The 27,347-nt window shown below is 33.7% G+C and overlaps 1 protein-coding gene across 1 annotated transcript; it reads left to right on the top strand.

Moving 5' to 3' along the window:
* Window positions 1-2,617: 2,617 nt before the first annotated feature.
* phf10 (PHD finger protein 10) lies at window positions 2,618-25,996 on the top strand. Its single transcript, XM_073834254.1, has 12 exons — window positions 2,618-2,686; window positions 3,025-3,131; window positions 4,274-4,404; window positions 4,532-4,615; window positions 6,657-6,799; window positions 9,269-9,418; window positions 9,920-10,029; window positions 10,183-10,330; window positions 12,798-12,917; window positions 22,113-22,221; window positions 22,478-22,666; window positions 25,785-25,996. Exons 1-12 carry the CDS (start codon window positions 2,618-2,620, stop codon window positions 25,865-25,867), a joined length of 1,443 nt encoding a protein of 480 aa, XP_073690355.1. The 3' UTR covers window positions 25,868-25,996.
* The last annotated feature ends 1,351 nt before the right edge of the window (window positions 25,997-27,347 follow it).

Below are 27,347 nucleotides of genomic sequence, written 5' to 3'. Positions count from 1 at the left end.
TGGTTGTGGAACAATGGTCACATAAATGGTGTTTTAAAATATCAAATACTAAATCTCAGGTAATTTGTTTTTCTAAGCAACATAAGAGAGTTTCACTAAACTTATACGGTCATGAGCTTGAACAACCGATTTCTTGGAGTACTATTTTGATGAAAAACTGACTTGGAGACAACAAATTGACAAAATAAGTTCAAAGTGTAAGAAAAAGTTTGTCAGGATTAGATTGGGGAGAACTAGGTCTTCCTTGAGGAATATATACTGGGCTCTTATGAGGTCAACGGTTCAATTGCTTACATGTCAGCAGCCGAAACTAACCTTAAGAAATTAGACATAGAATAAGCCCAAGCTCTTAGAATATTCAGTGGAGCTTTTAAAACATCTCCGGTTGCGGCAATGCAGGTAGAAACTGGAGAGATGCCACTGAGTATTAGAAGGCTAAAACTTACGCTTTCATACAGGGTTAACCTACAAGGACATAGTGAGTTACATCCTGCGAAGAACATAATAAAGGAGTGTTGGGAACATAACAAATCTAATTTCAGGAGCTTTGGATGGATAGGAAATATAAAAGCAAGGATAGCTTGTCTTCAGTATTGTCCTGCTGTCCCATACTCAGAAATATCCCCTTGGATGTTTGTAATGCCATTAGTTGACTTGCAGTTACAAAAAAGAAATCAAAAGGAAAATTAAGCTAATGCCTGTCTGGAATATAGCACAAAGCTATATAGAGATGCGTTTTGCAGAAAAATAATTATATACACAGATGGTTCAAAGAACCCTGAAAATGGACACACAGGTGCTGCAGTGCATCCCACAATGTGAGGAAATTGTTAAAAAGAGAACAACAGATCATCTCTCAGTTTATACAGTAGAACTTGTAGCCATAATGTTAGGCTTACAGTGGATAGAACAAAGGAATAAAAACAATGTAGTAATTGCATCTGATAGTCTCTCTGCTCTCAATAGTATACAATCTGGGAAATCATGCAGACTTGATATTTTTAATAAAATATATCAAGCTGTATATAGGTTACATAATAAAGGTTTTAATGTATCATTTGTCTGGGTCCCTGCACATGTTGCAATATTGAATGAATAAATAAATCAATAATTAAAACGTACATTCAATTAATAATGTAAACATAAATATTTCCTATAAATTAAGTTTAATTGTTCCAATTAAATGTAAATAAAAATAAAATACAAATAAATAAATATATAAATTGCATAACAAAAATAACAAATATTTCCTATAAATTAAATACCAATTGTTCCAATGAACATAAAATAAAATATAAATAAAATATTGAATGAATAAATAAATCAATAATTAAAACGTACATTCAATTAATAATGTAAACACATAACAAATATTTCCTATAAATTAAGTATAAATTGTTCCAATGAAAAGTAAATAAAATATAAATAAATAATCATAAATAAATAAATAATAGTTCTGTATTAAATTAGTAATGCAAATGCATAACAAATATTTCCTATAAATTAAGTATAAATTGTTCCAATGAAAAGTAAATAAAATATAAATAAATAATCATAAATAAATGAATGAATAATAGTTCTGTATTAAATTAGTAATGCAAATGCATAACAAATATTTCCTATAAATTAAGTATAAATTGTTTCAATTAAATGTAGATAAAATAAAATACAAATATATAAATATATTAATTGCATAACAAATATAACAAATATTTCTTATAAATTAAGTATAAATTGTTCCAATGAAAATAAAATAAAATATAAATAAAATATTGAATGAATAAATAAATCAATAATTAAAATGTACATTCAATTAATAATGTAAACACATAACAAATATTCCCTGTAAATTAAGTATAAATTATTCCAATGAAAAGTAAATGAAATATACATAAATAAACAAACAAACAAGAGTTATGTATATTCAGTTAATAATGCAAACTCATATCAAATATCTCCCATAAATTAAGTATAAATTGTTCCAATGAAAATTAAATAAAACATAAATAAAGAATGAATGACTAAAGAAATAAATAACAGTTACGTATATTCAATTAATAATGTAAACATAACAAATATTTCCAATAAATTAAGTATAAATCGTTCCAATGAAAAGTGAATAAATTGTAAATAAGAAGGTGATTTTAAAAAAAAAATTGTTTTTCATATGCTGGGCAATGATTAATATATCCAGAATAAATGTTTGTGTACATAATATATGTGTGTGTATTGTGTATATTTATTTCGTATACATAAATACACAAACATGCATGTATATATTTAAGAAAAGTTATGTTTATATATTAAATATATGTATATATTATATAAATTACATTAATATAAATATATACATGTAAATACATGTAAATATTTTCTAAATATATACAGTTTGTGTCTTTATACATATACATAAAAATATACACATGTATATTATGTACACAAAAACTTATTATTACTTATTTTGGATGCGATTAATCGCTGCACAACACTAAAAATGTTTAAATTCAAAAAAATATATAATTATATAATATTAATTTTATGTGTTGTGGACGGAACGCTTCCTCTTGCTCCTAGTTTCCAGTCGGATGTGACGCTCTTTCATTAGCAGGACATCAACATGGCAGCAGTTCTTTCACCGAGGCCGTGCGATAGCAGTCCTGCGACTCCTGGGACGCAGTCTGTGAAGGTTTGTGGATGTTTACGGCTCCATCTTGTTGAACAGACCACAATTATAACATTGTAGCATGTAAGGTATACATCTATGCAGTTACTGCGTCTGTAACAGCGCGAATGTGAGTAACACCCGCCTTTGTTTGTTTACTATTAGCCTGCTAGCCGATAAAGCTAAAGATACAGATGAACAGACGATGCTTAGAGAAAAAAAAACACATATGAACGGACCTCAGCTGTCATTAATAGTGTTTAAGGCCGCATAGTAATATCTTATGGGCTATATATCTAGGTAGCCTTCTAAACCAGATTGAAATATCCTTGACAGAATCATGATTCTGACTCTTCAAACAGGATGACATTGAGGAGAACTCCAGTGATGGTAGTCAAGCCCCCAAGAGACGCAGGATGGGCTCAGGGGACAGTTCCAGGAGCTGTGACACATCCAACCATGAGCTGGGGTGAGGGCATATTTCAGACACTTTCTATTGTATCATGCTGATCTGTAAATTATTTTAAGGCAAGACACCCCAGGTAAATAGGGTTACAAAAACAAATATATATCAACATACTACCCTGTTGATGGGTTATTATTCAAATGCAAATGAGGTATTATCCTTATAGTAATTTGAATAGATTTTTATAAAGTGGATTTTGTCTCTTTTTATCACTTTATAAATCTGAAAATAGAAAAACAAAACCAATTCTTTCTGCTAGTCTGAAACAACACCTTATAAAAACCTCAACATTTTTTGCCTGTAGTATTTTGCCTTAAGATGTAATTTATGTAATTTATTTCTGTAATCAAAGCTTAATTTTCAGCATCATTACTCCAGTCTTCAGTGTCACGTGATCCTTCAGAAATCATTTTAATATGCTGATTTGATGTTCAGGAAATATTTATTATTATTATCAATATTTAAAACAGTATTTTTTTTCAGGATTCTTTGAATAGAAAGATGCCAAAAAATCAGCATTTATCTAAAATAAAAAGCTTACCATTCAAAAGCTGAGAGTCTGTATAATTTTTTATTTATTTTTTTTAATTAATACTTTTATTTAGCAAGGATGCTTTAAATTGATCAAAAGTGATGATAAAGACATTTATAGTGTTATAGATTTCTATTTCTTATAAATGCTGTTCTTCTGAACTTTCTAGTCATCAAAGAAACCTGAAAAAATTCTACTCAGCTGTTTTCAACGTCATATTTATCAATACTTTTTGAGCAGCAAATCAGAATATTAGAATGATTTGTAAAGGGTCATGTGACTGGAGTAATGATGCTAAAAATTCAGCTTTAAAATCCCAGGAATAAATTACATTATAAAATCTATTAAAATAGAAAACAGTTATTTTAAATGGTAAAAAGTTTCAAAATTTTACTGTTTTTGCTGTACCTTGGATCAAATAAATGCAGGCTTGGTGAGCAGATTTAAAAAAAAAACGTTAAAAATATTTCCCATGAAGATGGAATTATTTAATTGTTTCTTTTAGTGTTTCTATAAATCCACACTTTATTGGCTGGCAAAAACCATTTTCTTACTCTTTACTCTGACCCATTGTTGCTTTTACTGTGCATTGAGCTGTTCTCTTTCATTACAGACCGACATACTTTCCTGCTGAAAATCTGACAGAATACAAATGGCCTCCGGATGACACAGGAGAGTACTATATGTTACAAGAACAAGTGAGCGAGTACTTAGGAGTCACGTCATTCAAACGGAAATATCCAGGTATGAACAAAAAGCCTGCAGGGAAATTTGAGTTGTTTTTATGTTAGATTTGGTTACTAATGACAAAGATTATTTTTTGCATTGTGTTTACTAAATGCCACTGTTTTTCTTTTCACCTTCATACCAGATTTAGAAAGAAGAGACCTGTCTCACAAAGAGAAACTGTATCTGAGAGAGCAAAATGTCATTACAGAAACGCAGTGTACATTGGGTAAGAATTCAGTCTTTCTCATTTCTGTTTGTTTTGTGTCTTTATTAAACAAAGAATAATTTTGTAAAATTGATAACATGTAGTTCTTTATTCTTATCTTAAAAATATACAATATAGTGCAGGGTTCGTACGGTCATGAAAAACCTGGAAAAGTCATGGAATTTTAAAATGGCAATTTCCAGGCCTGGAAAAGTTTTGGAAAATTTAATTAACCCACAAAGTTTTGGAAAAGTCATGGAAATTTGTTTCACCATCTCTGTATATTAGAATATTGCTGATAATCTTGTTTAAATTCCAGTTAAGGAGCGCACGATCGGTCACGTGATCGGTCGCGCGGGGTAACGGCGACTCGCAGTTTTGTATCAAATGTAAGGCCATAAAAAGTTATAAATATTTAAAATAGTAAAAGAAAAGTCTTGATTTATAATTTTAAGAGGTCTTACAGTTGGAGACGGAAAGACGATCGCGATAGGGTTGGATAAATCTTCAAAAAGGCAATGATGTCATTGAATAAATACGTGCACTGCATGTTTCAAAGTCAAAACGCTGCACAGATGTCTATATATGAATGTATCTGAAGGGAACAGAACAGACTGTCCTCAGAAACGTGTTGCATATTCATTTCTTGTCTGACAAAACAGCGTTAATGCTGATATACAGCCGTTACTAGGGAAACTAATAATACAGCGCTCCTAAAGCGCCCCCTAGTGACAAAGAATTAATTTTTATTTCCAATAATTTTTCCCCCAGCTTTTTATGGTCAATTTATTGCAATTATCAATCCATGTTTTTATGCAGCAGACACTTAGAGGTGTAAATGTGAAAAAAGTTAATGTGCCTTTTAAAAATCTAAACAATTAAGTAATATATATATATATATATATATATATATATATAAAATCTTACATATCTTTTTTCTATATAAACATTTTTGATTAAAATGTAAACTATCTGATTTTCTATATTTAAAAAAAAAAAAGGTATTTTTTAATTTGGGCTAGTTAAATTAATTTTCGGGCTCTCAAAATCTGATGAGTACCTGCCCAAAGGGCTACCAGAGATTTTAACATTTTGTGAGCCCTGAGCCGTCAATCACTCCCTGTCACTGACACTGCGCTCTGCTTAACTTGGAACTGGATGTTTTTTCTCTCTTTCTCTCAACCAAACCCTGTTCCGGCGTTGCACAAACTGCATGGCAATTAGGGGTGTGAAGTATGACGATTTTTTTTTTTATTGTGGACAATTAAAAGGTCTCCACAATCTGCTTTTGTAGAAATATAGTATATTTAGTGCTACAGCGCACATTCTGTCAGATACAATTCTGGTGCCCCCGTGTCAATATACTGTACAACGCACAAAGCACACGTACGTTTGCAAGATGTCTGTTAAAGATCTCTTGATCTGGAAAGCATCTGCTGTGTACAAACGTCTGGCAGACGTCTGTAAGATGTCAGTTTTACACACATTCTGAATCACAAACATCTAATAGAGGTCTATTTGACATCTGATAGGAAACGTCCAATAGACATATTGCAGATGAGCAAACTACGTCTAGCAGATGTCTTGCAGATGTAAATGCAGACGTCAAATAGACATCTCCAAGATGTACGTGTGCTAATCAGAATCCACCAAGAAGAATGGCGCATAACTAAAAAGAAATTGAGTGCTCCTAATTTTTTTTGGATGCTCCTAATTTTTTGAAGTTGGGAGCACCAGTGCTACCAAGTAAAAAAGTTAATTTAGAGCCCTGATACATATACATTCGATGAAACATTACGTCATGAATATTTACTCAAAGTCATGGAAAAGTCATGGAATTTTACTGGTAAAAATGTGTATGAACCCTGATAGTGTCAGTATACCATCTCAAATGGTTTACTTTTCCAACAGTGGTTTAATTCATAATTTGCTCCACTTGGCATTTTAGCCTTGACCTGTATTTTAATGTATTGTAGTAGCTGTAATAAGAAGTTGAGTGTGTCAGCATGGTTTAAGACTAAATGCAATAATCCTATATTGAAATTCCTGCCTTTTCTCCCAGGTCTCACTGCTCTGCGCAGTGATGAAGTGATTGATTTGATGATTAAGGAGTATCCAGCCAAACATGCAGAGTACTCCGTCATACTCCAGGAGCGAGAGCGACAGAGGATCACTAAAGAGTACTCTGTGAGCACTCTTAGTGCGGTGAGTAACACACTAAGAATTTAGGGAATGCACCGAATGTTCAGCAACCGAAATTATTCAGCCGAAAATAGCAAAAAGAGCTCTTTCGGTGTTCGAATAAGCGAAAAGGCCAAATAAATTATACCGAACAATGACATGATGTAAAGCAGCAAACATGTGGGCAGTGGGGAAGCATTTAAAACTGTCAGAGAAAGACGCAAAAATCATTGCAAGCACCGACAGCGAGAGACTGTTTAGTGTCTTTGTTGAGAAGAGAAAGGGGCGGTTGTTGCTGGTTACTGTATTAGGACTGAAATCGCAAAATGGCCTTAATCCATTAGTAAATAAACTACAGAACGTTATGTTGTCTAATACACGCACAAATTGTATTAGACAGGCTGCATTTAGTTGTACATTAAAAGCACATGCCTGATTCAAGAAGGGGGTCTTAAAAATGGAATATTAAGAATATTATTTTACAAATGTATTAATTTTAAGTTAATACGTGCTTTGTTGGTAAGCTATAATGTCAGCTAGAATGTTAAAAATGTTCAGTGTTAAGTAAATATTTTTCAATTGTTGTTTTGTAATTGATTTTTTTATTTGAAAAGCAAGACAAAACTGTAATAAAGCCAATATTGGCTATTTAATTTATGCAGTGGTATGAAAAATTGGCAAAATACATGGGAGGAACACGAAAAACCTTCAGCCCAGAATTTCCCTAATAGATTTGAGATATTACTCATATATATATATTTTTTCTTTTTACTATTAAGACAAAGTAAATTATCCAAAAGTGACAGTAAAGTTACTAAAAAATCTATTTCAAATAAATGCTTTTATTTCTCAAAGAATCATGAAAAAATTACAACAGTTAAAGTGCCCCTATTATGCCTTTTCAAATATGATATTTCATGTAGTGTGTCATGTAGCTGTATGTGAACATAAACTATCTGCAAAGTTGTGACGCCGACAGTGCACTATAAATAAAGTTTTTGTCTATCAAAAAAAAGAGTCGGCTCACATTCGCCTAAACGAGTCGTCAGCAATTCGAATCTTTTTTCTGTAACGGCCACACGTCACGAGCTACACATTTGCGTAATGTCCGCCCACATTCAATTTCGCGAACAACTTGCCCGCCCACAAACAGTAGGCCTACCATTTTCACGTGGATTACATCATGTCAAGAAGACGCCCTGCGCTGTGACAGCCTGTGAGAGTGAATTTGTTTTATATGCCCTTCCAAAAGATGAAACTATCAGTGGTTAACATTAATTTTTTCAACACCTCAGCAGTCCAATGCCAATCTTGTGTTGTGTTCGCATCATTTTACTGATGACTGCTTTTCTAATCTTGGGGAGTAACGTTACAACGCGAGATTCACCAAACGCTTGGTTTTAAAAAATGGATCAGTGCCCAGTTTATTTGGACCGGCTTGCTCCTCTGAACTTCTACCTGTAAGTATGATTAATAATTGTATTTTCTAGCGATCGTTCAAAATACGTCTTTGTGTACGTTGGTGTGTAACAACCCCGCACATGTCTTGGTAAGCGGCTAACTTGCGTTTCTGTAGTTCTGTTGTTCAGCTGTGAGTGCAATGTAGTCTAAAAAGTCTTGTGATTGATGCAGCTTGACTGTCTGTCTGCCTTATTAGTTTAAGTAATGATAATGATAAACGATGGCTTAACGCAGTGTTATGGATTGTACAGTGTTGAAGTTCACAACGTAGAGGTGTGCCCGGTTCGCTTACAAAAGCAAATTGCAAACACTGTCCACAGTTAACATATGACACCCACTGAGAAACGTCCTGCTCCGGTCGTGCTTGCAAAACAGTTTCTTGTCGATGTGACACTTCAACCGTTTCATCGTCAGACTCCGGCTCGAATTGATAGGGTAAAATCGAGGCTATCTTTTCTATGCATTAACAGGTCTCCGCAGCTGTCATTCAGTTATGCCAATGGGCGTTTCGTTTTGCGCTGTAGCGGTAGACCAATCCAAAAGGACTGCACCATCTGACCAATCACAGCAGTGAGGGCTCACGGAAAGGAGGGGTTTAGAGAGACTGATTCTTCGAACTGCTTCACACGAGTCGTTTACGAATCATTTAGAAACGGGGTAAAAATAAATCTAATTTTGGAGAAAACTAAAGTGTTTTTTGAACTTGCATACATGTAAACCTGTTTTAAGAGACTATTACAACAATATTAACTACCTTTAAAATGGCATAATAGGGGCACTTTAAAATATTAAGTAGCACAACTTTTTTTTTATTAATGATAATAAGAAATGTTTCTTGCAAATTCAGCTTACATTCACAAAAATCTATTAAAATGTAAAATATTAATATTTCAAAATATTATTGTACGAAATATTACATAATTTGTGTAGGTGATTTTGTTTTAAGCAAAGGCTGGTATACCCTTATATGTAGGAATAATGATTAATACTGTATATCTGTGAGTGCTAATGGTCTGCCTGTTTTCTTTTTAGCAAATGCAGCAACAGAATCCCCAGAAAGTTGAAGCCAGTAAAGTGCCAGAGTACATAAAGAAAGCAGCTAAAAAAGCAGCTGAATTCAACAGTAATTTCAACCGAGAGCGGATGGAGGAGAGGAGGGCTTATTTTGACCTTCAAACACATGTAAGATGTGCTCATATTATTTAATCTGATTTGATCAATCTAACTGTGTACTGTGGTGTGTGAAATGCATATAAAACACCAGAGGACATGACTAACAATAGCCTTGCAACACCCTACATTTTTTTTAAAATAAAGGTGCTTCAAAAGGTTCTTCAAGCGTAGAAGATCCATTTTTGGTTCCACAAAGAACCATTCAGTCAAAGAACCTTTTTATAATCTGAAGAACTTTCTTTGCCACAAAGAACCTTTTGTGAAACAGAAAGGTGTAACACTCGGCCTTTCAGATGTTAAAGGTTCTTTATGGAACCATTTAGACAAAAAGGTTCTTCTATGCCATCGTGAAGCGCCTTTATTTTTAAGAGTGATTTTGAACAACTGATTAACCATTTACAGACCATATTCAGGATAGTGCCATGTTTCATTTTTGACTTTTAGTAGGTTTTTAGTAGGGTTTTCTAGGTTTCATTGCTTGTTCGCTTTCTCTGTAATAATAATCTGTAGATTATTCAAGTACCTCAGGGAAGATACAAAGTCCTCCCTCCAGAAAAAACCACGACCGGTCCATACCCAGTTGCCCTCATTCCTGGGCAGTTCCAAGAGTACTACAAAAGGTGAACTTTGTAAAAAATCATTACTTCTTTATAGCAAAAACCTACTACACTTCTGATTTATCTGTTGATGATTTACTGTAGCCTCCACTGTAAGAACCTCTTAAATAAACCCAATCAGAACAATGAATATTTCTTGCCTCATTCATGTTTTAGGTACTCTCCAAATGAGCTCCGCTACTTGCCCTTGAACACAGCTCTATTCGAGCCTCCGCTGGACCCAGAGCTGCCTGCCCTGGACAGTGACGGCGACTCTGATGATGGAGAAGATGGAAAAGACGACAAAAAAAATAAAGGTTCCTCTGTAAGTGGTTTTCATTTCATGGTTGACATTTCATGTCAACTGGCTATTACTAATATAATTGCATGGTTTGCTTAGTTAAAATATGATTCTCAGTCCCTTACAGCTGCACAACTGTAAATCCAGGTGTTTGCTTTAAAGATATCGGTAACACTTTACAATAAGGTTTATTAGTTAATGTTAGTTAACTGCATTAGTTAACATGAACAATACTTCTACAGCATTTATTAATCTAAGTTAATTTCAGCATTTACTAATGCATTATTAAAATCACAAGTTGTGTTTGTTAACATTAGTTAATGCACTGTGAACTAACATGAACAATGAATAACTGTATTTTTATTAACTAAGATTGACAAAGATTAATCAGTAGTGTAATAAATGTATTGTTCATTGTTCCTTCATGTTCCTTCATGTAACTAATGACTACCAATATATCTTGTGCAGTTTAGTGCCTCAAACTTCAAAATCCTTTTTTTTTTTTTTCAAGTCAAACTCTATATATTTAGTTAGAAAACGCATAGGCAGTGCTTTTTATTCACCAGAAATCATTCCGATTGTGAGGAGTTAACATTACATACTGGAATGGAGGCAGGTGGTTAGAAGGATTGAAAAATAAAAGGGTTTAAAAAAATTAATTTGGAGGGAAAAAACTTCTAAATTGTGATGCTTATGAATACAGAGGGTTATTAAGAAAGTGAATTAAAAAACAATAGGACACAAAGTTAACCCGAAACAATGATCACAAGTTCACAACACATTTTACTTTTGCCATCTGACATTCTCAAAATCACATTTTTGATCATTGAAATAATGCTGAAATCTAAATATAAATTTATTAAAAACTTAATTTTATATAAAAAGTATTTTTTTTCAGTTAATTCTCCAACATAAATGGAAAATTATAAATGTTGCGTTGACCAACATTTCTAATTTTCCATTTATGTTGAACAACTAAAGTACTAAAACTACAAAAGCTGACATGTAAAAAAAAAGAAGATACATTTAAATATTAAAAAAATTATTAAAACTTACAAAAGCACATAACAAAAGTTGTACAACTTAAAATTAAACCTGAAAATATAAAATATAAATACTGTAATAGTATATGGGACAATGACGAAAAAGGGTTTAAGCATAAAAACAATAAGTGTAATACTGCTTTTAAATTGCTGTTTTTCCAAAAAAAATATATTATATACATTTTATTCTCCAAAAACTTATTTGAAACCTTAAAAGTAGACACTTTACTTACATGCAATGTGCTTTCTATGGACATAAAATCACTTTTGTAAAAAAAAAAAAATATATATATATATATATATATATATATATATATATATATATTAGTGGTGGGCCGTTATCGGCGTTAACGTGCTGCGTTAACGTGAAACTCTTATCGCGCGATAAAAAAAATATCGCCGTTAATCTATTCTCAAATTTGGGTTGGGAGCTGGGTCTAAACTACGCAAGCTATGATGACTTTCACCTTGATAGTTGAACGCGGATGTATACCGAAGACTATAGAATATGGTCGCGCGTTTAAGTCTCCTCCGCCAAAACACAGACGGGATCGCGTCGTCCTCCATTCATAAAAACCGAATCTACTATAGCGAAATGCCACGTAAATTCGTCGTTTTTTGGATTCATAAATCAAATGTTGGTCAGTCACTTAATTCAAATCGCGATATGGACTAGTGTATGTGAAAACTGAAATGCAAAAAGACCGTTTTAATATGAATCCGATATGTTCCGTTTGCCTAGCTGTATTTATGAATGGTGGAGACGCGCTTTTACTACACGCATACTGAAACACATGTGACGCTCCCGGTAATTTTTGGCATTTTCATCTCACATGAACAGATAAACTCAATCTCCCAAACTGCTGTGAGTGTCACTTTTACCGTTTCATTTGAGAAAACTCGCATCATATCATACTGTATGACACAGAAACTTCACGGCAACCTGTCAAAATAAAAGTACGGTGTAACCTATTTTATACAGTCTATGGGTGTAACATGTAATGGGCTGGGTAGGTGTTGACGTTAAAAAAAACACAATCTAATAGGGAGAAAAAATAATTTCATTGTTAGTTAGTTAGTAAACACAAGTACATCTAATTGAACATAATTTATTTTCATCAACAAATTATCATAGAACAGCTTTATGAGCTTTATGATCCATTCTCAAAGACTTTAAGTCATTATTTGGGTAGCACACATATTCTGAATGCCTTCAGCAGAATTCAAATTAGCCATTTTAATCTAGATTAATCTAGATTAATTCCAAGATTTAATCTAGATTAATCTAGATTAAAAAAATTAATCTATGCCCACCCCTAATATATATATATATATATATATATATATATATACACCTGATTTATGGTATTATGAGCACTTCCTATTATAATGACTCATGGATAATAGGAAGTGTATTAAATGAATTTTTATTTCATGTTCACTTACAGGACAGTTCATCAGGAAACACTTCAGATGGAGACAGCCAAGACAGCGGAATTCAATCCAAAGTCAAGAGCAAAGACGGCACTCCTCGCACCATCCAACACAAATCTGTCCCTGGGTACAAGGTAGAAGAAAAAAGCCCCTGATCTTTTTTTAAATAACCCAACATCTCTCTTCTCCCCTTTTCGCCACCCCTCTCTTCCAGCACTTTCAGCAGAGAAGTCCTCTTTCTTCTGACTTGATCATCAGTACATGATCCAAACACTCACACACACTCTCTCTCACTCAGACACACACACACACACACACAAACACACACAATCCCCCTGGTGGTCATAGATCGGGACTGCACATGTCAATGGAACTTTTCCGTTTGAAGAGGGGCACTCTTTGTTTTGTTTTTTCAGTGCCTGGAAACCCAGTGACAGTTCCTGTGCTCTGCACAGACCTTTGGAGCAATAACGTTTTTGTGTGGTACTGCCAATAGTTTAGTTTTTTTTTTTCTTGCTGTGATGCACTTGTGAAGGTAAATACCCTTATAAAATGAACAGTACTTCATATAGCTTAAAAATACCTCTATTTATCTTTCTACCTGCCTGCTTGCCTGTCGGTTAAACTGAAGGGCACATGAGCGGTTTTATTTGGCTGCTAAACACTAATAAAAGTGTTAATCCATAGATATGAAATATTAAGGGTGCACTCAGTAATGTTTTCCCTGGTTTGCAAATGTATAGTCATAAGACACAAAAACTGCATACGACTTTTGGAGAAATGTTAAAGACTGCAGTCATGTCAGTCAAGTTATTTTATACTACATTGAGCAAATCACATGACCAGCTGGGTTTTGCAACCCAACCAAGTTACTAGTAATAGCAATAATATCAGCACGTTTGTACACTGTAAAAAGTTTTCACCAGTTTCAACTTAAAAACTTAAGTTTAGCAGCTGCCTTAAAATATTAAGTTAAATCAACTTAAGTCCTTTCAACTCACAAGTTAAATCAACTAATTTTGATTGTAATACGTTAAAATGACTTGTAGTTTTAAGCTGATTTAACTTAAAAACTTAAGGCAGCTGCTGAACTTAGGTTTTTAAGTTGAATCTGGTGAAAACTTTTTACAGTGTAGTGCTAAAAGCATATTTTCAAAAGTTCTTTTCCGTTTAGCAGAAGTTCATAGTGACCTTGACTGTCAGCCAAGCTCAAAAAAGGATGAAAAAAAAAATAAGAAGGACTTAATTTCCATTACAAATAAATAGTCATATTTAAATATGTTTGATTTATTTATTTGTGAGTTGATTTTTTTTTTTTGAGACTTTTATCATATATCTGTGCATATAATTCTATGTACTTGTGCATTGGTTATTAATATTTATTTGTGAATTATCATCTATTTATTTGGAAACGCAAAACAATTCTGACCCCATAAAAGGACCATACAAAGTTCTATCATATGTCTTCATAAAACTTGTAATATAACAATTCCAGCTATTGTAAAATTTCATTAAAGGACTAGTTCAACCAAACTTGGACTTAAGATATTTTGAATAATGTTAGTAACTGCTATTGACATCCATTGTAAGGACAAAAAAATAATAATAATAATAAAGTCATACAGTAAATGAGAAAATTTTGGTTAACTATTCCTTTAATATCATTTAACTATGCCTTTAACACTTAAACCTAAACTTACTGAGTGCACTTTTAAAGTTAGCTTTATTTTTCCTTTATTCTTCATGCTAGTGATGCATTACTCTCTTTCAGGCATGAAATGGTTATCAAACTATTGTTTGGTATGACATTGTCGAACTGAATATCAGTGGTTTTCTACACTGACTCTATGGGCACCTTAAATATGCTTGATATCAGTGTTTCCTATTGGTTTACTCTGGTTAAATTGTGTAAGTTGCTTTTTTCTTGTCAAAATGCTTGCTGGATCAACAAAAGGTTTACCTTCACACATTACAAATTATATACAATACGAAACTAAATTTATGCAACGATTACAACAAATTTATTTGGCAGTGTTATGTTGCAAGAAATTATTTAATAACTTCCCCACATATGCTTAAATTATGCTTTGTGCAATAGGTGCATTTTTTTTCAATGTTTAAAATTTTCATGGTTTGTTCTTGTGAAAAATGTTTGCATATTTTATTGGACCTTTTAAAGCAATTTTAAAATACCGATAAAGGCTCGTTTTAGCCCTGTCTTAGTGATTATTAGTTTCCGCTGTAGTTCTGTTATCTCAGGAAGAGTGAGCAGCGTAAACTGTCCCAGGCTGTTCTCTAGGAGTATTCGTAGTATGTAGATTTTCAGTATTCAAATGACCTGCTACGTTGTCACAGAATTCTGCCAATACACTACACTGTATTTCACATTGCATTGCGATCTAACAGAATTTGTAAGTCTGATGAATTCCAGAAAACAATGAAACTTTAGTTTAGAGTTTTTAGAATGGCGTAATTATTTTTGGAAGATGAGAACTATACACTCATATGCAACGTTATAAGGTCATTTGACAACAATGTAGCATACTGGTCAAAATGATTTTTTTGTTGAATGTTGCATACTGTTCTACTGTTCTTTATTTAAGTGAAAGAATATGCAGTATAAAGTGTATAACTACATACTGTTGAATAAATAGCTAGTGTTCCATTCTGAACAGCCCTGTTTATTTCTTCCACCTAACAATTAGTTAGTCAGGGCTACAAATGTGTTCACACCAAGGACAATAACTAAAACTATAGCAAACTATATTAGCATTCACAAAGTTACGCAAACAAAAAAGTTCAGTTTATTATATTTGAGGCTTTAAATGATCGACCTCTTTGAAGTCAGATTGTATCATTCTGATTCTGAATGTGATTTAAAAAATATTGTTGAGTTATCGTCTTTGGGGTGAACAGTGTTTTGAGGTGCTTTAGGTGTTTCCTTTAGCAGTTCGTACTCTTTAAGTGTAGATATTTTTTTTTTTTTTTTTTTGTATGTGCCGATAATTTGTTTAACATGGCCATTATGTCAGTGAGGCTGCCATAAGTGTGTGTTCTGGACATTTGAAAACATTATTTACACTTGAAACAAAATGATAACATTAATCTAATTTGAATGCAGTGTTTTAGTCATAAATCACTGCAGTACAAAAGAAAGCCTTAAAGGAATAGTTCACCCAAAAATAGAAATTCTGTCATTAATTACTCACAAAACCAAAAAAAGCTTTCTGACCAGTGTTTGAAATTAACACCGGCCAAATGCAAGTAAAAATCAGCTGTGGCGGGTAAAGCTGTCAAATCACTAGCCAATTTTGCAGGTTACTTTTCGTGAGTTATGTTAATTAATTTCTTGGGGAAGTTCATGCAATCCAAATCTGCACAGGTCTAGCGCTAATACTGAACTCGTGAGACATTAGGACATCAGGACATTTTCAATATTGCAAAAACCAGTGCACGCATACACGACTATGTAATGAAGTGAATTAGACTAATTTAGTGCTCGTGCGCATTTAAAGTAAGTTGTTTTATTGCATGTTTCAGTCTATTAATAGCCTATGCATTGAGAATGATCACGTAATTCAAGATATGGGGGCAGAAAATTTATATCATTTCATATAGTTAATCAATATCACACGAAGAGTGCCTTTTTTTTTTTTTTTTTTTTTTTTTTTTAAATCAGCATGGTTACAAATGTAATATTAATTTTATACAACAGTTCAATAAACATGAAGTTAATATTACAGTTTAAACTTACGTTAGACACCATATTGCCTGTTTTTGCTCTATTTCACCAACAAAAATCATTCCGAACACATCCACAGCACTGTTTTGCGTATCCGAGCAACATGACGGTGTTTTGTCCCTGAATAAATCAACCGTTTAAATGATTTGGTTTAATCGCAATAACTCACTTATTAACAGTGACTTGATGCCACCTACTGGCGGTTTTAATCTCACATTTAAAGTATGTTTTCTTTTTTTTAAAGGGGTCATATGATGCGGTTTCTTGTTTTCCTTTGTCTTTGGAGTGTTACAAGCTGTTTGTGCATAGATAAGATTTGTAAAGTTGCAAAACTTAAAGGGATAGTTCACCCAAAAATGAAAATTTGATGTTTATCTGCTTACGCCCAGGGCATCCAAGATGTAGGTGACTTTGTTTCTTCAGCAGAACACAAACGAAGATTTTTAACGAAAACCGGTGCAGTCTGCCAGCCAAATAATGGCAGTGGATGGGCACCAGACCTTTAAAAGTAAAAAAAAAAACATGTACAGATAAATCCAAATTACACTCTGCGGCTCGTGACGATAAATTGATGTCCTAAGACACGAAACGATCGGTTTTTGCGAGAAAGTGAACAGTATTTATATCATTTTTTACCTTTGATACACAGCCACGTCCAGCTGTCATGAGCACGAGTTTGGCATCAGTCACGTCACATGTGCACGCGCTCTGGCGTAGTATACGCAAACGCCGTAAGGGGAAATCGGTGAAAAGTCCCGGATGAGTTTGCGCAAACAAACGTTATCTTTATCCTTAAATTGGTTTGAACAATCAGGATAAGCGCAAGTAATTACCATTTTGAATAGCCGCTATACTCACAATCTCTGTGCACTGTGTAAACAACGAGTGTTGTATACATGCGACAGATCGCTTCCAGTGTTTGCGTATACTACGCCAGAGCGCATCTAACGTGTAACGAGCCAGATGCTAAACTCGTGCTCATGACAGATGGACGTGGCTGTGTATCAAAGGTAAAAAATGATATAAATACTGTTCAGTTTCTCGCAAAAAACGATCGTTTCGTGTCTTAGGACATCAATGTATCGTCACGAGCCGCAGGGTGTAATTTGGATTTGTCTGTGCATCTTTTTTTTTTTACTTTTAAAGGTCTGGTGCCCATCCACTGTCATTATTTGGCTGACAGACTGGACCGGTTTTTGTTAAAAATCTTCATTTGTGTTCTGCTGAAGAAACAAAGTCACCTACATCTTGGATGCCCTGGGGGTAAGCAGATAAGCATCACATTTTCATTTTTGGGTAAACTATCCTTTTAAAGTCTCAAAACCAAAGAGATATTTATTATGAAAGTTAAGACTCAGCCACGTCATGGGGTGAGTAGATTAGCATAACACCGCCCATATGTATATGGAAAGAAAGATGGCGTAACTTTTACTGGCTCTAGTAGTGTTGCAGCCGCTGCCATGTTGTGGAGACGCAGTGTGTTTCATTGCAAAAGCGAAAAACAAAGTAGTTTGACTTCCAAATGAGGACATAGTAGAAATTAGTGGTTAAGTTATATTTACAACACTGTTCCAGAACAGTGCAACGCAAATATTCGAGTGGGTGATGCGCATTTCACAGAGGACTGTTTCCTGAACCTGGAACAGCAGCTCACAATGCCAGCTGTACACAAAGGGTTAAGGCTATAAAGTGGGGCAATTCCAATGTTGCAAGGACAGTCTGTGCTTCTGACTGATGGCCTGTAAGTACATTTTCATATTTAAAGAGTTCAGTACTGACTATACAAACACGAGTTTTGAGTGTAGAGTAGTGCTTGTTTTTCGTTCTGCAATTACAAATGCAGACATGGTGTTATGTTTACGCAACACAACACATAAAAAGACTGTATAATCGGTAGTAATGTCCCCACTGGATGCAATATGCCTCGTTTATAATCGTTTTTATTGTTTCTGTCTCATCACGCCAAGAAACGTCATGGTAAGGTGCGTAACATTTCCGTCACACGCTTGAGGTATTCGACCAATCACAACGCACCGGATAGCTGGCCAATCAGACAACACCTCGGTTTCACCAAGCGTTTCAGAAAGGCGGGGCAGAGAGGAGCAACAATAATGTACAGCATGTGGAAAATGTTTTTTGAACCTCAAACTGCATAAACACAGCCTGGAAAAATCCAGACCCTAATCTATTAAGATTGTCTGGCATCGAGCAATGAAAAGTGTCTAACTGGAGGGGAGGCACCAAGCATGCATTTGAAACTCTCACTGCACGCAATTGGATAACGCCACGACCAATCACTAAGTTTTCACTAAGCCCCATACGCTTAGCTACCAGCGGAGCTAACTGATGGATTAAACTCTTGCCGTATCCAGTCGGCAAAACAGCAAAAAAGTCCTTCTTATAAAGGAACGATTCGAGCACGGTTTTCTGTTCCTCTTTTATATGAAAAGCCAAGTCTAACTCGTTCATTGTAGCGGCCAAAGCCGTTTCAAACAACTGGTGTTCATCTGTTTACTAATGAGTCCGGACGTCGGAGCGCTGTCGTCATCAGCTTAGCTCATCTCTGGCCCGCCTACATCAGATACACCGATTTGATTGGTTCCCAGAACCGCTTACGTAATGCAGTAATGTGGATCATTGCTCAATGCCAGAGTGTCTTGCAGAGACGATTCAAATTGTGCTCTCGCGAGACCTCTGGATTTCCAGGGTAGCATAAACACATTGCATTACAACAAATACACAAAATAATGCTCTTTTTAGCAACATCATATGACCCCTTTAAATAATTTAAAATATTAGTATTCAACGTTTTATGTTTAAAAACAAAACAAAAATATTTATGCATTTGTAACTGCAGGTTAAAGCATTACATGTCCCTCTAAGCTGCATTAACGTGTAAATACGTTTTGTCACTATATGTAGTCTCAGCCTCAGACGTCACGCCCACGGAAACACTTCAGGAATGTCGAAGTCGTCTAATTAGTTGAATCTGACCGGATTTCTGGGAGACGTGAGTGTCGCGTTTATTTTCGGTCCGCCGGGAAACAAAGCGCAGACTGATTTACTCGCATTTTGCTAAAAGGTGCTTATGCAGATGCCATTGTTGTTACACACATTTGCGACGTTCGCGAACAAATTACTGACTTACTGCTTGTTCTCCCTCTTCTTCGATATCTTTCAATGCTGGTTATTTCAATGACTGACTTGTTGCACGCCAGTCTGTTGTTGTGGGGGCGTTTCCACGCACAGAAACATGACGCTGAACGAAACGAACGGTGATTGGCTGTTTGACATGTCGATCAAACGGTCTTAAGGGCGGGCCTTGGCCAATGAAAGCTGCCATGAATTCCAGACCTTCAGCCGTCAGTCTGAAGGTCTGGCTACACGAGACTACTTTATATGCAATGTCTGCAAAGATTTTGTTGATACTGATTTAATTTGTTTAGTAATATATTATTATTATAACTAACTGATTAAATGTAAGAATTCGACTCAAAAGATTATACTTTTTTATTTTGTTGCCTAGTAGAAGTTAACAATGGCCGGTAACTTAATGTAGTAGCCAAATTGGCTGGTGATTGAAAAAGTTAATTTCAATCCCTGTTTCTCACCCGTAAGAGACATCAACCGGTCCTACCAGTGGTTCAACCGTAATGTTATGAAGCTACGAGAATACTATTGTGCACAAAGAAAACAAAAATGACGACTTTATTTATCAATTCTCCATTATGAAGAGTACCTTGATGCATGGGTGATGTGGAGGAGAAGACTGTTGAATAAGGTTGTTATTTTTGTTTTCTTTGCACATTAAAAAGTATCTAGTAGCTTTGTAAAATTACTGTTGAAACACTGATGTCCCATGGACTATTTTCACTATGTCCTTACTTTTCTAGACTTAAACATGTCAGTTGCTTTGCGTTGCTGTCTACGCAGGGTCAGAAAGCTCTCGGATTTCATCAAAAATATTTTGATTTGCGTTCCAAAGATGAACGAAGCTCTTACAGGTTTGGAACGACATGAGATTGAGTAATTAATGACAGAATTGTCATTTTTGTCTGAATTAACTCTTTAATTTCTTAAAAGACGGTAGGTACAGCTTCTGTTGATCCTCTCACTGTACAGTATGTTGTTGGCTGATTTCCATCCCTCTTTTATGCAATCTCTCGAGTCTTGTTATGAGTGTTTATAGTTAAACAACATTAAATGTTCTTGTTCTGTGTGTTTTTTTTCTTTTTGTTTGTTTTTTGATGTAATACTCTTAGTTCAGCTGGTGTTTTTTTTCCTACTGTGACAGAATGAAGGATTTCATCCTTCCGTTAACATAACTGTGAGCTTCACTAACATCTAAACGTGTCTTTAACTTGTAGCCTGGCCTGCCTCTACATTTTTCGTTTGTTTTTTTTTTCCCACAATGTTGTCATTGCTCTTTTCAGTTGAATGGTTTTTATGGTAGGGCTTTTGACATGTCAGTATTTAGAGTAACCTTTTGAATAAAGAGGTTTTAAAGAAATTAGACTGTAGAGAGATTTCTTAATGGCTGTGAGCACTGAATGAAAGTGTTACGTTTGTACTGTTATAAGTAGCAGAAGAAAAAAAAATATTTTGTGTGCTTTTTGAGTATTAAACTTTAAAACTGGCTTTATTTGCCAATTAAACACATTTATTTGGATGAATTGTTTATGATGTAGGAAATATGTTTTGTGGTTTCCTTTATGCAAAGCACGTGAATTTTGAACATCGCAATATGTCCTGCATCGCTAAAAATGTTTTCTGTGTTGCGTGTTTTTGTTTTATAAAAATGGTTTTCAAGATTTTTAATTTAAAGGGTCACTTTGTATGTCAGTTTTGATATAAATACTGTAAATTATATACATTATTGGTCAAAAGTTTGGGGTCAGTAAGGTTTTTTTTTTTTTTTTTTTTAAGTCTTTTATGCTCACCAAGGTTGCATTTAATTAAATAAATAAAATAATACATTAAAAATACAGAAAACCGCAATATTTTTAAATATTATTACAATTTAAATTATTATTTTTTTATTTAATATTAATTAGCCATTACTCCAGTCTTTAGTGTTACATGATTATTCAGACATGTTTTGCTCAAGAAACATTTGTTATTATGATTAATACTGGAAAAAAAGTTGTGCTGCTTAATATTTTTGTGAAAAACTGTATTGATTCTGATGAGTAGAAAGTTAAAATGTTTGTTTTTCCATTTCTAAATGCCTTTTACTCTCATTTTTATTATTTTAATGTTTTTTCTGAATAATTTCTTTAAAAAAAATCTTGCTGACCCCAAACTTTTGAAAGGTAGTGTATTTCATCCTGATTCTTGTGAAACAGTATTATTTATTTGTTTGTTTGTTTTTGTCTTGGTTGCTTGTGTATTTAAGTATCTTATATGCTTTAACTATTCTTAAAATTTCAATTTTAGACTACCATTTAAGATCCTGCATCCAGTTTACTCTGGTGTTTTTACTCATTTAATTATAAAAAATGATAGTACTTTTGATTCAAGCATAATATCACATGGTGTGTATGACCTTGGTTGCCATGGCGTTTATAGCGTTACTCTGCCCTTGCAGCCTAAGGTCATTCCCAATGCTATGTGTGGCATATGTCAGAAGGGTAAGGAGGCCAACAGAAGAGGCAAACCAGAGGCTCTCATCCACTGCTCCCAATGCCAAAACAGCGGTAAGTCCAAACTCTTTCTTACTAATGTAGAGTTTACTATTTGTTTAGCTCCAAATCTGCAAAAAAATCTGCAAAAAAATATGCAAAAAAAAATCACAAAAATAAAATCAAGAAGTGTTTAACTTCTAGTGATATGTCCTGCAAGGTCACAGTGTGTATTGTCTTGATTAAAGATACTGTGTTATGATATTAATAACTCAAGTAGCATTTTCGAAGTGTATAGCGGAGATGATAAGAGGCCTGGCTTTGTGTTCAGGTCACCCGTCCTGCTTGGATATGAGTTCGGAGTTGGTGTCCCAGATCAAGATGTATCCCTGGCAGTGCATGGAGTGCAAGACATGCACCGTGTGCAAGGAGCCGCACCATGAGGAGGAGATGATGTTCTGTGACAAGTGTGATCGAGGTTTCCACACCTTCTGCGTGGGCATGGACTCTATTCCTCTGGGTGAGTCTCCAAGTTACATTCTTGCTCGTATGTGTGACCCTGGACCACAAAACCAGCCTTAAGTAGCACGGGTATATTTGTAGCAATAGCCAAAATACATTGCATGGGTCAAAATGATCCTTTTGTTTTTTAAAGGATAACTGTTGCCAAAATGCAACCTGGGCTGTTTTTTTTTTTTACTGTAAACGAGACAAACTTATATCTAAAAGCATAATTACGACAAACGAGCCGTTTTTGAGATTGACCGTGATTTAGTTTTGTGGTCAGTGGCCGGTGAATGGGAGAACTAGGGGCATACATTTGAGCGCATCAAAATCGATATTTTTTCAACACTAAGAAGGCTCGACACACCATGACACTTTGCTCGAAGTATCGCCTGGGTCTCTACATATGAACTCAAGCATTGAGAACATTGTGTACACAGAGTTTACTAAAAAGAAAGGTTTTGAACAACTCACTTTCACTGTTGGGGTTTCCGCTCGCAGCCGTCTTGCCAGTCAAGAAGTGTCGATCTCCGAATGCGAAGGAATGGACTCCACAGGACGAAATATTAGGCTTATATGAGGCTCTTTTTACAACTAGAAGTTTAATATTGTTTTTCACTTGCGACAAAACAACGAATTAGCCGTGCATTTATATGGAAATATGCTTTAGGAGCTATCCATCCTCGCATTTCCGAGATCGACACGTCTTGACTGGCACTTGAAAGTGAGTTGTTCAAAACCTTTCTTTTTAGTAAACTGTGTGTACATGAACAATGTTCTCAATGCTGGAGTTCATGTGTAGAGACCCAGGCGATACTTCCAGCAAAGTTTCATGGTGTGTCGAGCTTTCTTAGTGTTGAAAAAATATCAATTTTGATGCGCTCAAATTTATGCCCCTAGTTCTCCCATTCACCGGCCACTGACCACAAAACTAAATCACGGTCAATCTCAAAAACAGCTCGTTTGTCGTAATTATGCTTTTAGATATAAGTTTGTCTCGTTTGCAGATAAAAAAACAGCCCAGGTTGCATTTTGGCAATAGTTATCCTTTAAAGCCAAAAATTATTAGGATATTAAGTAAGATCATGTTCCATGAAGATATTTTGTAAATTTCCTACCTTGAATATATCAAAACGTATTGTTTGATTGGTAATATGCATTGCTAAGAACTTGCTAAGGTGGTTTTCTTAATATTTAGATTTTTTGCACCCTCAGATTCCAGATTTTCAAATAGTTGTATCTCAGCCAACTATTGTCTTATCCTAACAAACAATACACCAATAGAAAGCTTATTTATTGAGCTTTCATATGTTGTGTACATCTCAGTTTTGTAAAATTTAACCTTACGACTGGTTTTGTGGTCCAAGGTCACATATATATATATATATATATATATATATATATATATATATATGGCATAAATACTGGAATAGTAATATTATTTTTCGACACACGCATGCATTTTTAATATTTTTTTAAAGAAGTCTCTTCTGCTCACCAAGCCTGCGTTTATTTGATCCAAAGTACAGCAAAAACAGTAAAATTGTAAAATATTTTCACTATTTAAAATAACTGCTTTCTATTTGAATACATTTTAAAATGTAATTTATTCTTGTGATTTCAAAGCTAAGTTTTCAGCATCATTACTCCGCCTTCAGTGTCACATGATCTTTCAGAAATAATTCTAATATGCTGATTTGCTGTTCAAAAAAGTTTTTATTATTATTAATAATATTTAAAACAGTTGAGTAATTTTTTTCAGGATTCCTTTATGAATAGAGAGATCCAAAGATCAGCATTTGTCTTAAATAAAAAGCTTTTGTAACATTAATACACTATACTATTTTTGTATTTTGGGGAAAGAAATTCTAGAAATTAATACTTTCATTTAGCAGGGATGCTTTAAATTGATTCAAAGTGATGATAAAGACATTTATAATGTTACAAAGATTTCTATTTCAGATAAATGCTGTTCTTCTAAACTTTCTAATCATCAAAGAAACCTAAAAAAATGCTACTAAGCAGTTTTCAACATAATAATAATAATAATTGTTTTTTGAGCAGCAAATCAGCATATTAGAATGACTTCTGAAGGATCATGTGACTGGAGTAATGATGCTAAAAATTCAGCTTTGAAATCACAGAAATAAATTGCATTTAAAATATTTTCAAATAGAAAACAGTTATTTTAAATAGTAAAAATAATTCAAAATTTTACAGTTTTTGCTGTACTTTTGACTGGTACTTTTGCTGTTCAAAAACTTTTGACTGGTAGTGTATGCATGTTTTTAAAAGAAGTCTCTTTTGTTCACCAAGGCTAAAAATACAGTAAATACAGAACTATTGTGAAATACTATTAACATTTTATAACTAAAAATATATTTTAAATGCCATTTTTTCCCCAGTGATGGTAAAGCTGAATTTTAGCAGCTATTACTGATGCTTTTTTATTAGTATTCTTTGAATAGAGTTCAAAACGACAGATTTTATTTTTAATTTTTTTGTGACAATTTAAAAGTCTTATCAAAAACTGTCACTTTTGATTATTTTAATGCATCCTTCCTGAATAAAAAAAATAAAATAAAGCATTTCATCAGGTTAAGTTAATGAAGTAAAAGCTATAAAACGTTTAAAAAATTGCTTAATGTAGCAACTGTCAATATAAAACAAAAAATCTTGAAATAAAAAAATGGCTTTATTTACCTTTTTTATAATTATTTATTTATCATTAAGTACTTTTATTATAATATGAATTAGATATGGCATAAAATACTGCATACTTTGAATAGAGTTTTATTTATTTTTTTATTTTTGTGACAAGTCTTGTCAAACGCTGTCACTTTTGGTTATTTTAATGCAAACTTGTTGAATAAAAAAGAGATGTTATCATCTTTTAAAAAAATTGAATGTTAATAAAGTAAAAGAGTAAAATTTATAAAACCTCGTTTTTTAATGCCTAATGTAGCAACACAAAAAAAAAAGTTTAATTTTTTTTTATTTAGAATTTATTTATTTTGAGGTCATTAAGTACTTTTATTACAATATAAATTAGATATGGCATAAAATACTGTCTTGCATTTTTGCTAATAAATGTTTACTTATATTTTGTCTTTTTTTTTTCATCTCACTCACAGGTTGCTGGGTCTGCAATTTATGCAACAAAGAGCTATCTACACCCCAGAAGAAAGGAACAAAAACACCCAAAAAATCTAAATGAGATCCAAAAAGTCGACCAACTTTTTTTTTTTTTTAACACTTTGGTATTAATTTCTATTTTTCTATTATTTGAAGTCCATATGTGTTTTGTATGTTGCATTAATTTTTTTGTAATTTTCTACACAATTGTTGCCACTTTAGATGTTTTTTGTATTTGATTCATTGTTTCAAATAAATTTGAAAACAGATTTTGTGTGTTATTGCTTTTGTTTGGGTCATATTAGACATTGCGCACTCCAGTCTAATAATTCAGACCTGAAATATCCAGCTCCAGTAATTCTGCAGCGTCTCATGTTTTTTTTAACTAAGCAGCTGGAGGAGGCACACAGTGTTTTAACTACACCATAACAACACAAGTCAGCCGTCTCAACTTTCCCTATCTAGTGAATGGGACTGTATTTTTTTGTTGTATTGTGTTATGTAGCAGATGCCACGTGGAGGTCAATAGTGAAACAGGTAACAGGTGTGTGTCTGTGACGGCTGCTCTGCCACCTGATAGGTGTGTTTGAACCACAAAGGACACGCCAACCTGCTCCCTGGAAAAGAGACTCTTGTGAAAGCCCCATTACAAAGGATCCAGCTTTCCATTGAGCAGTCAGGGTCTGTTTTGACCGAGCCGCAGGTGATGTCTGGCTGTTTGGAGTTTGTGTTGTGTAACTAGATCTGGACAGCGTCAGGTAACGTTTCAAAAGCTCTCTTTTGGAAAGAAAACGATATGCCAACCTTAAGGAAAAGTAGAGTGTATGCTGTTTTCAGCTGTTCTAATCTATTACAATACATTTTCTCAATTATTATTATTATTATTTTTTGCACCCTCAGATTCTAGATTTCTAGAATTGTATCTGAATATTGCTCTATCCTAACAAACCATACATTAATTAAAAGCTTTTTCTTCAGCTTTTAGACGATGTATAAATCTAAAATGTTCTGAAAATTGACCCTTGTGACTGGTTTTGTTGTCCATGGTCACATACATTTTAAAGTAAGTGTTTTATGTTTTAGTATAGTTTAAGGGGAGACTCTGCAGGCAAAAACACCTGTCAAGTTTGAGATTTAGGGCTTTTTGGTTTTTCATAAAGTGTTTTTTCAGACTAGTGGAAAGAAAACAGCCAAAAGACACTGTTAAGTGTTTCTTTTATAGCCCTTTATATATTTGTCAATAGATTTCAATTACAATGCGTATTTTTAAAGGCCGTTTTTTTCTCCTACACTGAGCCATAAATCTCCACTTCAGTAGCACTTACACACACCAAACTTTACATTTTTATTCTTGTCTATATCCTGAAGGTTTTTAAAGAGGGATTTGTTCATATATAATTTGCTTGATTTTATACAACATTTTATTCCCCAAAAAACTGTAGAAATATATAGTTTTTTATATAGTATTTTCTGAATTATGAAGTGACGAAATTTGGTGACCCCGAATTCCTTCTGTAAAAACATTTGACTATAATATGTCAAAAAAAAACAAGAATTTTGAA

Source organism: Garra rufa, chromosome 2 (genome assembly GCF_049309525.1).
Source record: "Garra rufa chromosome 2, GarRuf1.0, whole genome shotgun sequence".
NCBI lineage: Eukaryota > Metazoa > Chordata > Actinopteri > Cypriniformes > Cyprinidae > Garra > Garra rufa.
This window is presented reverse-complemented; position numbering and strand designations above follow the sequence as displayed.

Bases quoted from the DNA above. Each gene is read 5' to 3' on its own strand.
- phf10 (XM_073834254.1), top strand. From the start codon at position 2,618: ATGGCAGCAGTTCTTTCACCGAGGCCGTGCGATAGCAGTCCTGCGACT. The intron at 3,132-4,273 runs GTGAGGGCATAT...CTTTCATTACAG, and splicing joins ACATCCAACCATGAGCTGGG to ACCGACATACTTTCCTGCTG. The intron at 9,419-9,919 runs GTAAGATGTGCT...AATAATCTGTAG, and splicing joins ATTTTGACCTTCAAACACAT to ATTATTCAAGTACCTCAGGG.